General features: G+C 50.2%; 1 protein-coding gene across 1 annotated transcript in view; it reads left to right on the plus strand.

Moving 5' to 3' along the window:
• LOC106590714 (zinc finger and BTB domain-containing protein 47-like) overlaps positions 1-14,791 on the plus strand; it is a 23,186-nt gene extending 8,395 nt beyond the window's left edge. The window contains 2 exon segments of the mRNA XM_045711090.1: positions 6,089-6,204; positions 14,575-14,791. Of these exon segments, the coding sequence (XP_045567046.1) occupies positions 6,089-6,204; positions 14,575-14,766 (308 nt within the window). The 3' untranslated portion in view covers positions 14,767-14,791.
• The last annotated feature ends 1,194 nt before the right edge of the window (positions 14,792-15,985 follow it).

Below are 15,985 nucleotides of genomic sequence, written 5' to 3' on the forward strand. Positions count from 1 at the left end.
ACGCTTGCATCCCACCTACGTAACAGCCACTTGCAGCCTGTGGCGCGATTTTCAAAACCTTAAAAATCCTATTACTTCAATTTCTCAAACATATGACTATTTTACAGCTATTTAAAGACAAGACTCTCGTTAATCTAACCACACTGTCCGATTTCAAAAAGGCTTTACAACGAAAGCAAAACATTAGATTATGTCAGCAGAGTACCAAGCCAGAAATAATCAGACACCCATTTTTCAAGCCAGCATATAATGTCACCAAAACCCAGAAGACAGCTAAATGCAGCACTCACCTTTGATGATCTTCATCAGATGACAACCCTAGGACATTATGTTATACAATACAAACTTCCGGGGAATTCGCTAACATTTTACTAAATTACTCATGATAAACGTTCACAAAAAGCATAACAATTATTTTAAGAATTATAGATACAGACCTCCTCTATGCACTCGATATGTCCGATTTTAAAATAGCTTTTTGGTGAAAGCACATTTTGCAATATTCTAAGTACATAGCCCAGGCATCACGGGCTCGCTATTTAGACACCCGGCAAGTTTAGCACTCACCATAATCATATTTACTATTATCAAAGTTTGATTACCTTTTGTTGTCTTCGTCAGAATGCACTCCCAGGACTGCTACTTCAATAACAAATGTTGGTTTGGTCCAAAATAATCCATCGTTATATCCGAATAGCGGCGTTTTGTTCGTGCGTTCCAGACACTATCCGAAATGGTAAAGAAGTGTCGCGCGCATGGCGCAATTCGTGACAATAAAATTCTAAATATTCCATTACCGTACTTCGAAGCATGTCAACCGCTGTTTAAAATCAATTTTTACGCCATTTTTCTCGTAGAAAAGCGATAATATTCCGACAGGGAATCTCCTTTTCGGCAAACAGAGGAAAAAAATCACAAAGGCGGGGGCGGTCGGGTCACGCGCATAAGCCTAGAGTCCCTTGATCGGCCACTTGAGAAAGGCGATAATGTGTTTCAGCCTGGGGCTGGAATGACGACATTCTGTTTTTTCCCGGGCTCTGAGAGCCTATGGAAGACGTGGGAAGTGTCACGTTAGAGCAGAGATCCTTAGTAAAAGATAGAGATGGAAAAGAAGTTCAAGAAATGGTCAGACAGGCCACTTCCTGTAAAGGAATCTCTCGGGTTTTGACCTGCCATTTGAGTTCTGTTATACTCACAGACACCATTCAAACAGTTTTAGAAACTTTAGGGTGTTTTCTATCCATATGTAATAAGTATATGCATATTCTAGTTACTGGGTAGGAGTGGTAACCAGATTAAATCGGGTATGTTTTTTATCCAGCCGTGTCAATACTGCCCCCTAGCCCTAACAGGTTAAGTGAGGAAAACTCAGAAAAAAGTGAATATTCACAAAGCCGCCGCCCCAGATATCAGACCTGGCAATGTCCTCAGAGTGTGCACTGACCAGCTGGTGGGCGTCTTCTCGGACATCTCAACTTGTCCCTGTCCCAGGACGGAGTTCCCATTTGCTTCAAGGAGACCAAGAAAACCAAGCAGACGTGCCCAAATGGCTATCGTCCCGTCGTACTCACCTCTGTCACCATGAAGTGCTTGGAGAGGCTGGTCATGGCCCACATCAAGTCCAGCATGCCAGGCCCACTGGACCCAGTCCAGTTTACCTACAGCTCCAACAGATCCATGGAAGATGACATTTCCATTGCTATTCACATGGCCGTAACACGTCTGGACAAGAGGAACACCTACAGTGAGGGAAAAAAGTATTTGATCCCCTGCTGATTTTGTACGTTTGCCCACTGACAAGAAATGATCAGTCTATAATTTTAATGGTATGTTTATTTGAACAGTGAGAGACAGAATAACAACAAAAAAATCCAGAAAAACGCATGTCAAAAATGTTATAAAATGATTTGCATTTTAATGAGGGAAATAAGTATTTCACCTTTTTGGTAGACTATTTGTCTATAATAAGTGTGGCAAACCAGGGGGTTTGGTCAAGACGTTTACCCATATCAGACACGGACAGAGAAGGATTAGTTCAGTTTCAAGGGTGTTTATTTAAATAATAGATCAAAAAGAAAAGGATAGGTCTCCCCTATGAGACCCTCTCCGGGATGCCGTCTTCTGGTATTCCGGGTCTGGCTGTATCCTGTCGGGCACAAAACTGAACTCCCTCTGCAACCGTCAACAATACCACGGGAGTCCTTTCTTTCCCCATTCCTCCTGTGTGCTGCCCTTCTGGCAGCTTTATGGGCCTTGCACAGCTGGTGAGCAATCCGCCCTTGATTACTCACCAGCTCCCAATAAGCCCCAATTAGTCCTGGCTGGAGAGCCCGTCGAGACCTGGCATGTCCAGCAGATGGAGCCATCGCCTCGTGATGTATACTCCATTTGTTACCAGGCCTCGACGAGTCTCCCCCTGGTGGTTGACCTGCTGTACGCCACACACCCCCCCTTAGCTCTGTCGGGGAAGGGACTGTCATCAGTGTAACATAGGTCTCCCTTCTCGATAGGGCATCCGCGTTTCCATGCTTCGCCCCTGACCTGTGCACAACAGAAAAAGAGAAGCGTTGAAGGGACAAAAACCACCTGGTGTCCAGGGGAGCATGGTCCGTGACCAGGGTGAAGTGGGTACCTAACAGGTAATACTTGAGTGTTTAGCGCCCACTTCACCGCTAGACACTCTCTCAACGATAGAGTATTTATTTTCCCTAGGCATCAGCTTTCGGCTGATGTACATGATGGGGTGCTCCTCCCCTCGTGTACCTGAGACAGAACGGCCCCTAGTCCCGCATCACATGCGTCCATCTGGACCACCATCGGCACCTGGAAATCGGGCGTTACGAGAATCGGATGGGAGCACAGCGCTTCCTTCAGACCGTTGAACACCGCTTCTGTCTCGTCTGTCCATTTCACTGTTTTCGGGAGGCGGGGCCTGGTTAGATCGGTGATGGGGGAAGCTATAGCCGCAAAGTTGGGGATAAACCGGCTATATTATCCTGCCAGTCCCAGGAAGGACTTGACCTGGGTCTTGGTGCGTGGAACGGGCCAGTCACGCACTGCGTGAACCTTCCTCTCCTGGGGCTTGACGTTCTCCCGTCCGATCAAATACCCCAGGTACTCCACTTCCTCGAACGCTAGCTTGCATTTCTTGGGGTTTGTGGTCAACCCGGCTTGTCTGAGTGCGTCCAGCACTGCCTGGAGGCGTGTCAGGTGCTCTTCCCAACCTTGGCTGTGGATGATGATATCATCCAGATATGCCGCTGCGTACTGCTGGTGGGGTCGAAGCACTCTGTTCATCAGCCGTTGGAATGTGGGCGGGGCTCCGTGAAGACCGAACGGGAGCACCCGGTACTGATACAAACCGTCTGGTGTCAAAAACGCCGTCTTCTCCCGGGAGGAGGCTGCCAACGGTACCTGCCAATAAACTTTGGTCAGGTCAAGGGTGCTGATCTACCGGGCCTTTCCCAATCGGTCGATGAGCTCGTCCACCCTCGGCATGGGATATGCGTCGAACAAGCTGATGTCGTTCACCCCCCGGAAATCGTTACAGAAGCGGAGGCTACCGTCCGGTTTGGGCACCAACACGATGGTGCTGCACCATGCACTGTGGGACTCTTCAATGAGCCCCATCCTCAGCATAGCCTCCACTTCCTGTTTCACGGCCTCCCTTTGGGCCTCTGGATTCCAATATGGCCTCTTTTGTACCGGGTGTTCAATGAGGGTCGTGCGGCCCGGCTTCTCGGAGAAGACCGCCATGTTCCGATCGACGAGCTCCCTGAGCTCTTGCTTCTGGGCTGGGTCGAGGTCCTCATTGCTCGGGACCTCCACTGGTACCATTGGCGTCCAGTCCATAACGAGGTAAATCTGTTGGGGTTTCCGTCTCCCCGGTTGCCGTACGCGGTAATTGACAGGTCCCAGCTTCTCGATCACCTCGTATGGCCCGTGCCATGTTGCCAGGAACTTACTTTCGGCCGTGGGGATCAAGACCAACACCCTGTATCCCACCTGGAATTCTCGGGGCTGGGCTCCCCGATTGTAGACCTGGGCTTTGGCGCGTTTGGCCTTCTCTATGTGTTCCCTCACGACTGGCCATATGGCTGTCATCCACTCCCGCATCGTCTCCACTTGCTCTACCACGCTGCGTAAGGGGGTTGGTTGGGATTCCCAAAACTCCTTGGCGAGGTCCAGTAGGCCGCGTGGCCTCCTCCCATAGAGGAGTTCGAATGGGGAAAACCCAGTGGAGGATTGGGGTACTTCTCGGATTGAGAACATTTGGTGGGGTAGTAGCTGGTCCCAGTTCTTACCGTCCTGCTCGATGACCTTCCGCGGCATCTGTTTGAGCGTTTTATTAAAGCGCTCGACGAGCCCATCCGTCTGCGGGCGAAAGACGGAGGTCCGGATCTGCTTGATCTGCAGAAGGGCACACAACTCTTTCATGAGGCGGGACATAAACTCCATACCTTGGTCTGTCAGGATCTCGTTCGGGATGCCCACCCGGCTAAAGAGGTGGAACAGCTCCCGGGCAATTCCCTTGGACACCGCCGCCCGTAGGGGAATGGCCTCGGGATACCGGTTGGCATAGTCCACTATTACCAAGATGTACCTGTGTCCTCATGCAGTTTTTACCAGGGGTCCCACTATGTCCATGGCGATGCGTTCAAAGGGCACCCCGATTATTGGCAGGAGGACCAGAGGGTTTCGGAAGTGTGCTTTCGGGGCAGTGAGTTGACACTCCGGGCAGCTGCGACAGTAGTCTTCCACGGCCATACTCATCGCGGGCCAGTGGAACCGGGCGGCGATCCGTTCCCGGGTCTTCTCCATTCCCAGGTGCGCCCCCAACAGGTGGGTGTGGGCCAGCTGAAGAACGGTTCCTGCGTACCGTCGGGGCAGCCACAATACCTCTCGAAGTTCCCCCTGTTGGCGCGACAACTGATACAAAAGGTTATTCTTAATTTGGAAATGGGGATATCGCCAGTCACTCACCCCCGGAAGTAGCTGTCCATCCACCGCTATCACTTGGGCGGCAGCAGCTTTCAAGTTCGGATCCTCCCACTGGGCCGTCCCGAATTGTCCCCTCAGTTGGCCCCCAGCGAGGGTCTCTACTGGCCCCTTGAAATCGAGGAGGGGGAGGATGGGCTCCTCCTCCAGGGGTTCCCCAGGGGATCGGGTTCCGGCACCCCCTCCAACTCCGGAGCCGGAAAAAACATGCTGGTTAACCGGTTGCTTCCGGGCCGCACAGGCTATTGGTCGACCCCGCTCTCTTCTTTGGCCGGCTCGTACCTTCTTCCTCAATTCGTGCCCCCATAGGGCCGCGAACAGCGGACAATCCCGTCCCACTAGGAGAGGTACAGGCAGCTCTGGTACTGCACCCACCATCATCTGACAGCTCCTTTGTGGCATCACGATGTTGGTCCATATGGTGGGATACTGCTTTGCGTCCCCGTGAACACAGGAAATGGACATCTCTCTACCCCGTTCGGTATCCTGGTTCAGCAGGCTCGTGGTTACGATTGTAACCATGCTTCCAGAGTCTAATAGCGCTTCCGTGTCGTGTCCGTCCACCTTCACCGGGACCATGGGTGCAGTTGATTCGTGGTGCGCCAAACAGGAGATGACCTCGCCTCCGGGGCTAGCTGATGGCATCGACTCCTCTCGAACCGGGCAATTCCCGGCAATGTGCCCCGGGCACCACACTCAAAACACCTCCTTTGGTCTCCCTCTACCTGGGGTCGTCGGTGGCTGGTCGGCCCTACCTTCGCCGTCTCTCCACGGGTTTGCGGTCCTTTGGCCCTGCCAACTGTCGGTTCGGGGTACACCACGGTGGGGCTGTCCTTCCGTCCCCTCGGACGGGTCGCCGAATTGTCCCGGAATTGTTCTTATGCGTCTCCACTGCTTCCAGGAGGCCCTCCAAGGTCTGGGGCGTGCATAGACTCTGTCTCTCTGTCTGTCTCTCTGTCTTACTGACTGTCTCTCTGTCTTACTGACTGTCTCTCTGACTGTCTGTCTGTCTGTCTGTCTGTCTTACTGACTGTCTCTCTGTCTTACTGACTGTCTCTCTGACTGTCTGTCTGTCTCTCTGTCTGTCTAGCTCACACCAAGGACATGCCGTTCACCTGTGAGACGTGTGGGAAGTCGTTCAAGCGCGGCATGTCCCTAAAGGTTCACTCTCTACAACACTCTGGAGAGAAGCCCTTCAAGTGTGAGGTTGTAATGCCTTTCTAAAATCACCTCTACCCTTCACCCTGTACACTACATTACCCATCACCACCCTGTACACTACATTACCCATCACCACCATGTACACTACATTACCCATCACCACCCTGTACACTACATTACCCATCACCACCCTGTACACAACATTCCTCATCACCACACTGTTCACTACCCATCACCACCCTGTACACTACATTATCCATCACCACCCTGTACACTACATTACCCATCACCACACTGTTCACTACATTACCCATCACCACGCTGTACACTACATTACCCATCACCACGCTGTACACTACATTACCCATCACCACACCGCACACTACACTACCCATCACCACACTGTACACTACACTACCCATCACCACACTGTTCACTACACTACCCATCACCACACTGTACACTACACTACCCATCACTACACTGTACACTACCCATCACCACACTGTTCACTACACTACCCATCACCACACTGTACACTACACTACCCATCACCACACTGTTCACTACACTACCCATCACCACACTTTTCACTACAATACCCATCACCACACTGTACACTACCCATCACCACACTTTTCACTACACTACCCATCACCACACTGTTAACTACACTACCCATCACCACACTGTTCACTACACTACCCATCACCACACTGTTAACTACACTACCCATCACCACACTGTACACTACACTACCCATCACCACACTGTTCACTACCCATCACCACACTGTTCACTACATTACCCATCACCACACTGTTCACTACCCATCACCACACTGTTCACTACACTACCCATCACCACACTGTACACTACACTACCCATCACCACACTGTACACTACCCATCACCACACTGTTCACTACATTACCCATCACCACACTGTTCACTACCCATCACCACACTGTTCACTACACTACCCATCACCACACTGTACACTACCCATCACCACACTGTTCACTACACTACCCATCACCACACTGTACACTACATTACCCATCACCACACTGTTCACTACACTACCCATCACCACACTGTACACTACACTACCCATCACCACACTGTACACTACACTACCCATCACCACACTGTACACTACATTACCCATCACCACACTGTTCACTACACTACCCATCACCACACTGTACACTACCCATCACCACACTGTACACTACATTACCCATCACCACACTGTTCACTACCCATCACCACACTGTTCACTACACTACCCATCACCACACTGTACACTACCCATCACCACACTGTTCACTACACTACCCATCACCACACTGTACACTACATTACCCATCACCACACTGTTCACTACACTACCCATCACCACACTGTACACTACACTACCCATCACCACACTGGACACTACACTACCCATCACCACACTGTACACTACATTACCCATCACCACACTGTTCACTACACTACCCATCACCACACTGTACACTACCCATCACCACACTGTACACTACATTACCCATCACCACACTGTTCACTACACTACCCATCACCACACTGTACACTACCCATCACCACACTGTACATTACACTACCCATCACCACACTATTCACTACCCATCACCACACTGTACACTACACTACCCATCACCACACTGTTCACTACACTACCCATCACCACACTGTACACTACACTACCCATCACCACACTGTACACTACCCATCACCACACTGTTCACTACACTACCCATCACCACACTGTTCACTACACTACCCATCACCACACTGTACACTACACTACCCATCACCACACTGTACACTACCCATCACCACACTGTACACTACACTACCCATCACCACACTGTACACTACACTACCCATCACCATACTGTACACTACACTACCCATCACCACACTGTTCACTACCCATCACCACACTGTTCACTACACTACCGATCACCACACTGTTCACTACCCATCACCACACTGTACACTACACTACCCATCACCACCCGGTTCACTACCCATCACCACACTGTACACTACATTACCCATCACCACACTGTTCACTACACTACCCATCACCACACTGTTCACTACCCATCACCATACTGTACACTACACTACCCATCACCACACTGTTAACTACACTACCCATCACCACACTGTACACTACACTACCCATCACCACACTGTTCACTACCCATCACCACACTGTTCACTACATTACCCATCACCACACTGTTCACTACCCATCACCACACTGTTCACTACACTACCCATCACCACACTGTACACTACACTACCCATCACCACACTGTACACTACCCATCACCACACTGTTCACTACACTACCCATCACCACACTGTTCACTACCCATCACCACACTGTTCACTACACTACCCATCACCACACTGTACACTACCCATCACCACACTGTTCACTACACTACCCATCACCACACTGTACACTACATTACCCATCACCACACTGTTCACTACACTACCCATCACCACACTGTACACTACACTACCCATCACCACACTGTACACTACACTACCCATCACCACACTGTACACTACATTACCCATCACCACACTGTTCACTACACTACCCATCACCACACTGTACACTACCCATCACCACACTGTACACTACATTACCCATCACCACACTGTTCACTACACTACCCATCACCACACTGTACACTACCCATCACCACACTGTACATTACACTACCCATCACCACACTATTCACTACCCATCACCACACTGTACACTACACTACCCATCACCACACTGTTCACTACACTACCCATCACCACACTGTTCACTACACTACCCATCACCACACTGTTCACTACCCATCACCACACTGTTCACTACACTACCCATCACCACACTGTACACTACCCATCACCACACTGTTCACTACACTACCCATCACCACACTGTACACTACATTACCCATCACCACACTGTTCACTACACTACCCATCACCACACTGTACACTACACTACCCATCACCACACTGTACACTACACTACCCATCACCACACTGTACACTACATTACCCATCACCACACTGTTCACTACACTACCCATCACCACACTGTACACTACCCATCACCACACTGTACACTACATTACCCATCACCACACTGTTCACTACACTACCCATCACCACACTGTACACTACCCATCACCACACTGTACATTACACTACCCATCACCACACTATTCACTACCCATCACCACACTGTACACTACACTACCCATCACCACACTGTTCACTACACTACCCATCACCACACTGTACACTACACTACCCATCACCACACTGTACACTACCCATCACCACACTGTTCACTACACTACCCATCACCACACTGTTCACTACACTACCCATCACCACACTGTACACTACACTACCACATCACCACACTGTACACTACCCATCACCACGCTGTACACTACACTACCCATCACCACACTGTACACTACACTACCCATCACCATACTGTACACTACACTACCCATCACCACACTGTTCACTACCCATCACCACACTGTTCACTACACTACCCATCACCACACTGTTCCACTACCCATCACCACACTGTACACTACACTACCCATCACCACCCGGTTCACTACCCATCACCACACTGTACACTACATTACCCATCACCACACTGTTCACTACACTACCCATCACCACACTGTTCACTACCCATCACCACACTGTTCACTACACTACCCATCACCACACTGTTCACTACACTACCCATCACCACACTGTTCACTACACTACCCATCACCACACTGTACACTACCCATCACCACACTGTACACTACATTACCCATCACCACACTGTACACTACCCATCACCACACTGTACACTACCCATCACCACACTGTTCACTACCCATCACCACACTGTGCACTACACTACCCAACACCACACTGAACACTACACTACCCATCACCACACTGTACACTACATTACCCATCACCACACTCTACACTACCCATCACCACACTCTACACTACCCATCACCACACTGTACACTACACTACCCATCACCACACTGTACACTACACTACCCATCACCATACTGTACACTACCCATCACCACACTGTTCACTACCCATCACCACACTGTTCACTACACTACCCATCACCACACTGTTCACTACACTACCCATCACCACACTGTTCACAACACTACCCATCACCACACTGTTCACTACCCATCACCACACTGTACACTACCCATCACCACACTGTTCACTACACTACCCATCACCACACTGTTACACTACCCATCACCACACTGTACACTACACTACCCATCACCACCCGGTTCACTACCCATCACCACACTGTACACTACATTACCCATCACCACACTGTTCACTACACTACCCATCACCACACTGTTCACTACCCATCACCACACTGTTCACTACACTACCCATCACCACACTGTTCACTACACTACCCATCACCACACTGTTCACTACACTACCCATCACCACACTGTACACTACCCATCACCACACTGTACACTACATTACCCATCACCACACTGTACACTACCCATCACCACACTGTACACTACCCATCACCACACTGTTCACTACCCATCACCACACTGTGCACTACACTACCCATCACCACACTGTACACTACACTACCCATCACCACACTGTACACTACATTACCCATCACCACACTCTACACTACCCATCACCACACTCTACACTACCCATCACCACACTGTACACTACACTACCCATCACCACACTGTACACTACACTACCCATCACCATACTGTACACTACCCATCACCACACTGTTCACTACCCATCACCACACTGTTCACTACACTACCCATCACCACACTGTTCACTACACTACCCATCACCACACTGTTCACACACTACCCATCACCACACTGTTCACTACACTACCCATCACCACACTGTTCACTACACTACCCATCACCACACTGTACACTACACTACCCATCACCACACTGTACACTACCCATCACCACACTGTTCACTACCCATCACCACACTGTACACTACCCATCACCACACTGTTCACTACACTACCCATCACCACACTGTTCACTACACTACCCATCACCACACTGTTCACTACCCATCACCACACTGTACACTACCCATCACCACACTGTACACTACACTACCCATCACCACACTGTGCACTACACTACCCATCACCACACTGTTCACAACACTACCCATCACCACACTGTTCACTACACTACCCATCACCACACTGTTCACTACACTACCTATCACCACACTGTACACTACACTACCCATCACCACACTGTACACTACACTACCCATAACCACACTGTACACTACACTACCCATCACCACACTGTACACTACCATCACCACACTGTGCACTACACTACCCATCACCACACTGTACACTACACTACCCATCACCACACTGTTCACTACACTACCCATCACCACACTGTTCACTACACTACCCATCACCACACTGTACACTACACTACCCATCACCACACTGTACACTACCCATCACCACACTGTACACTACACTACCCATCACCACACTGTGCACTACACTACCCATCACCACACTGTTCACAACACTACCCATCACCACACTGTTCACTACACTACCCATCACCACACTGTTCACTACACTACCTATCACCACACTGTACACTACACTACCCATCACCACACTGTACACTACACTACCCATAACCACACTGTACACTACACTACCCATCACCACACTGTACACTACCATCACCACACTGTGCACTACACTACCCATCACCACACTGTACACTACACTACCCATCACCACACTGTTCACTACACTACCCATCACCACACTGTTCACTACACTACCCATCACCACACTGTACACTACACTACCCATCACCACACTGTTCACTACACTACCCATCACCACACTGTTCACTACAATACCCATCACCACACTGTTAACTACACTACCCATCACCACACTGTTAACTACACTACCCATCACCACACTGTTCACTACACTACCCATCACCACACTGTTAACTACACTACCCATCACCACACTGTTAACTACACTACCCATCACCACACTGTTCACTACACTACCCATCACCACACTGTTCACTACCCATCACCACACTGTTCACTACCCATCACCACACTGTTCACTACCCATCACCACACTGTTCACTACACTACCCATCACCACACTGTTCACTACCCATCACCACACTGTACACTACACTACCCATCACCACACTGTACACTACACTACCCATCACCACACTGTACACTACCCATCACCACACTGTTCACTACATTACCCATCACCACACTGTTCACTACACTACCCATCACCACACTGTTAACTACACTACCCATCACCACACTGTTCACTACCCATCACCACACTGTACACTACATTACCCATCACCACACTGTTCACTACCCATCACCACACTGTTCACTACACTACCCATCACCACACTGTACACTACACTACCCATCACCACACTGTACACTACCCATCACCACACTGTTCACTACACTACCCATCACCACACTGTACACTACCCATCACCACACTGTACACTACACTACCCATCACCACACTGTACACTACCCATCACCACACTGTACACTACACTACCCATCACCACACTGTTCACTACACTACCCATCACCACACTGTTCACTACACTACCCATCACCACACTGTTCACTACACTACCCATCACCACACTGTACACTACATTACCCATCACCACACTGTTCACTACCCATCACCACACTGTACACTACCCATCACCACACTGTACACTACCCATCACCACACTGTACACTACACTACCCATCACCACACTGTTCACTACCCATCACCACACTGTACACTACCCATCACCACACTGTACACTACCCATCACCACACTGTTCACTACACTACCCATCACCACACTGTTCACTACACTACCCATCACCACACTGTTCACTACACTACCCATCACCACACTGTTCACTACACTACCCATCACCACACTGTTCACTACCCATCACCACACTGTTCACTACCCATCACCACACTGTACACTACACTACCCATCACCACACTGTTCACTACACTACCCATCACCACACTGTTCACTACCCATCACCACACTGTACACTACACTACCCATCACCACACTGTTCACTACACTACCCATCACCACACTGTTCACTACCCATCACCACACTGTTCACTACACTACCCATCACCACACTGTTCACTACACTACCCATCACCACACTGTACACTACACTACCCATCACCACCCTGTACACTACCCATCACCACACTGTTCACTACCCATCACCACACTGTACACTACCCATCACCACACTGTTCACTACACTACCCATCACCACACTGTTCACTACACTACCCATCACCACACTGTTCACTACACTACCCATCACCACACTGTTCACTACCCATCACCACACTGTACACTACACTACCCATCACCACACTGTTCACTACACTACCCATCACCACACTGTTCACTACCCATCACCACACTGTACACTACACTACCCATCACCACACTGTTCACTACACTACCCATCACCACACTGTTCACTACCCATCACCACACTGTTCACTACACTACCCATCACCACACTGTTCACTACACTACCCATCACCACACTGTACACTACACTACCCATCACCACCCCTGTACACTACCCATCACCACACTGTTCACTACCCATCACCACACTGTACACCACCCATCACCACACTGTTCACTACACTACCCATCACCACACTGTTCACTACACTACCCATCACCACACTGTTCACTACACTACCCATCACCACACTGTACACCACACTACTTACATTCACACACAAATTAATTGTGTGATCATTTGTGTGTGTGTGTGTGTTTTCGTGCGCTTGTGTGTGTATTGTGTGTGGTGTGTGTGTGTGTCTGCGTGTGTGTATGATGTGTGTGTCTGTGTGTGTGTGTGTGTGTCTGTGTGTGTGTGTGTGTGTGTCTGTGTTGTGTGTGTGTGTGTGTGTGTGTGTGTGTGTGTGTGTGTGTGTGTGTGTATGGTGTGTGGTGTGTGTGTGTGTGGTGTGTGTGTGTGTGTGTGTGTGGGTGTGGTGTGTGTGTGTGGTGTGTGTGTATGGTGTGTGTGTGTGTGTGTGTGTGTGTGTGTGTGTGTGTGTGTGTGTGTGTGTGTGTGTGTGTGTGTGTGTGTGTGTGTGTGTGTGTGTGTGTGTGTGTGTGTGTGTGTGTGTGTGTGTGTGTGTGTATTCCAGAACTGTAATGAGCGTTTCCAGTATAAGTACCAGCTACGTTCCCACATGTCCATCCACATCGGACACAAGCAGTTCATGTGCCAGTGGTGTGGCAAGGACTTCAACATGAAGCAGTACTTTGATGAACACATGAAGACGCACACTGGTATGTATAAATACGCACACACATTTATGGGGAGGCAGGTAGCCTAGTGGTTAGAGGAGGCAGGTAGCCTAGTGGTTAGAGGAGGAGGCAGGTAGCCTAGTGGTTAGAGGAGGCAGGTAGCCTAGTGGTTAGAGGATGCAGGTAGCCTAGTGGTTAGAGGAGGAGGCAGGTAGCCTAGTGGTTAGAGGAGGCAGGTAGCCTAGTGGTTAGAGGAGGAGGCAGGTAGCCTAGTGGTTAGAGGAGGCAGGTAGCCTAGTGGTTGGAGGAGGAGGCAGGTAGCCTAGTGGTTAGAGGAGGCAGGTAGCCTAGTGGTTAGGAGGATGCAGGTAGCCTAGTGGTTAGAGGAGGGGCAGGTAGCCTAGTGGTTGAGGAGGAAGCAGGTAGCCTAGTGGTTAGAGGAGGAGGCAGGTAGCCTAGTGGTTAGAGGAGGCAGGTAGCCTAGTGGTTAGAGGAGGAGGCAGGTAGCCTAGCGGTTAGAGGAGGAGGCAGGTAGCCTAGTGTGGTTAGAGGAGGCAGGTAGCCTAGTGGTTAGGAGGAGGCAGGTAGCCTAGTGGTTAGAGGAGGAGGCAGGTAGCCTAGTGGTTAGAGGAGGCAGGTAGCCTAGTGGTTAGAGGAGGAGGCAGGTAGCCTAGTGGTTAGGAGGAGGCAGGTAGCCTAGTGGTTAGAGGAGGCAGGTAGCCTAGTGGTTAGAGGAGGCAGGTAGCCTAGTGGTTAGGAGGAGGCAGGTAGCCTAGTGGTTAGAGGAGAGGCAGGTAGCCTAGCGGTTAGAGGAGGAGGCGGTAGCCTAGTGGTTAGGAGGAGGCAGGTAGCCTAGTGGTTAGAGGAGGCAGGTAGCCTAGCGGTTAGAGGAGGCAGGTAGCCTAGTGGTTAGAGGAGGAGGCAGGTAGCCTAGTGGTTAGAGGAGGAGGCAGGTAGCCTAGTGGTTAGGAGGAGGCAGTAGCCTAGTGGTTAGAGGGAGGAGGCAGGTAGCCTAGTGGTTAGAGGAGGCAGGTAGCCTAGTGGTTAGAGGAGGCAGGTAGCCTAGTGGTTAGAGGAGGCAGGTAGCCTAGTGGTTAGAGGTGGAGGCAGGTAGCCTAGTGGTTAGGGGAGGGAGGCAGGTAGCCTAGTGGTTAGAGGAGGCAGGTAGCCTGTGTGGTTAGGAGGAGGCAGGTAGCCTAGTGGTTAGAGGAGGAGGCAGGTAGCCTAGTGGTTAGAGGAGGAGACAGGTAGCCTTAGTGGTTAGGAGGAGGCAGGTAGCCTAGTGGTTAGAGGAGGAGGCATAGCCTG

This window comes from Salmo salar, unplaced genomic scaffold (genome assembly GCF_905237065.1).
Source record: "Salmo salar unplaced genomic scaffold, Ssal_v3.1, whole genome shotgun sequence".
NCBI lineage: Eukaryota > Metazoa > Chordata > Actinopteri > Salmoniformes > Salmonidae > Salmo > Salmo salar.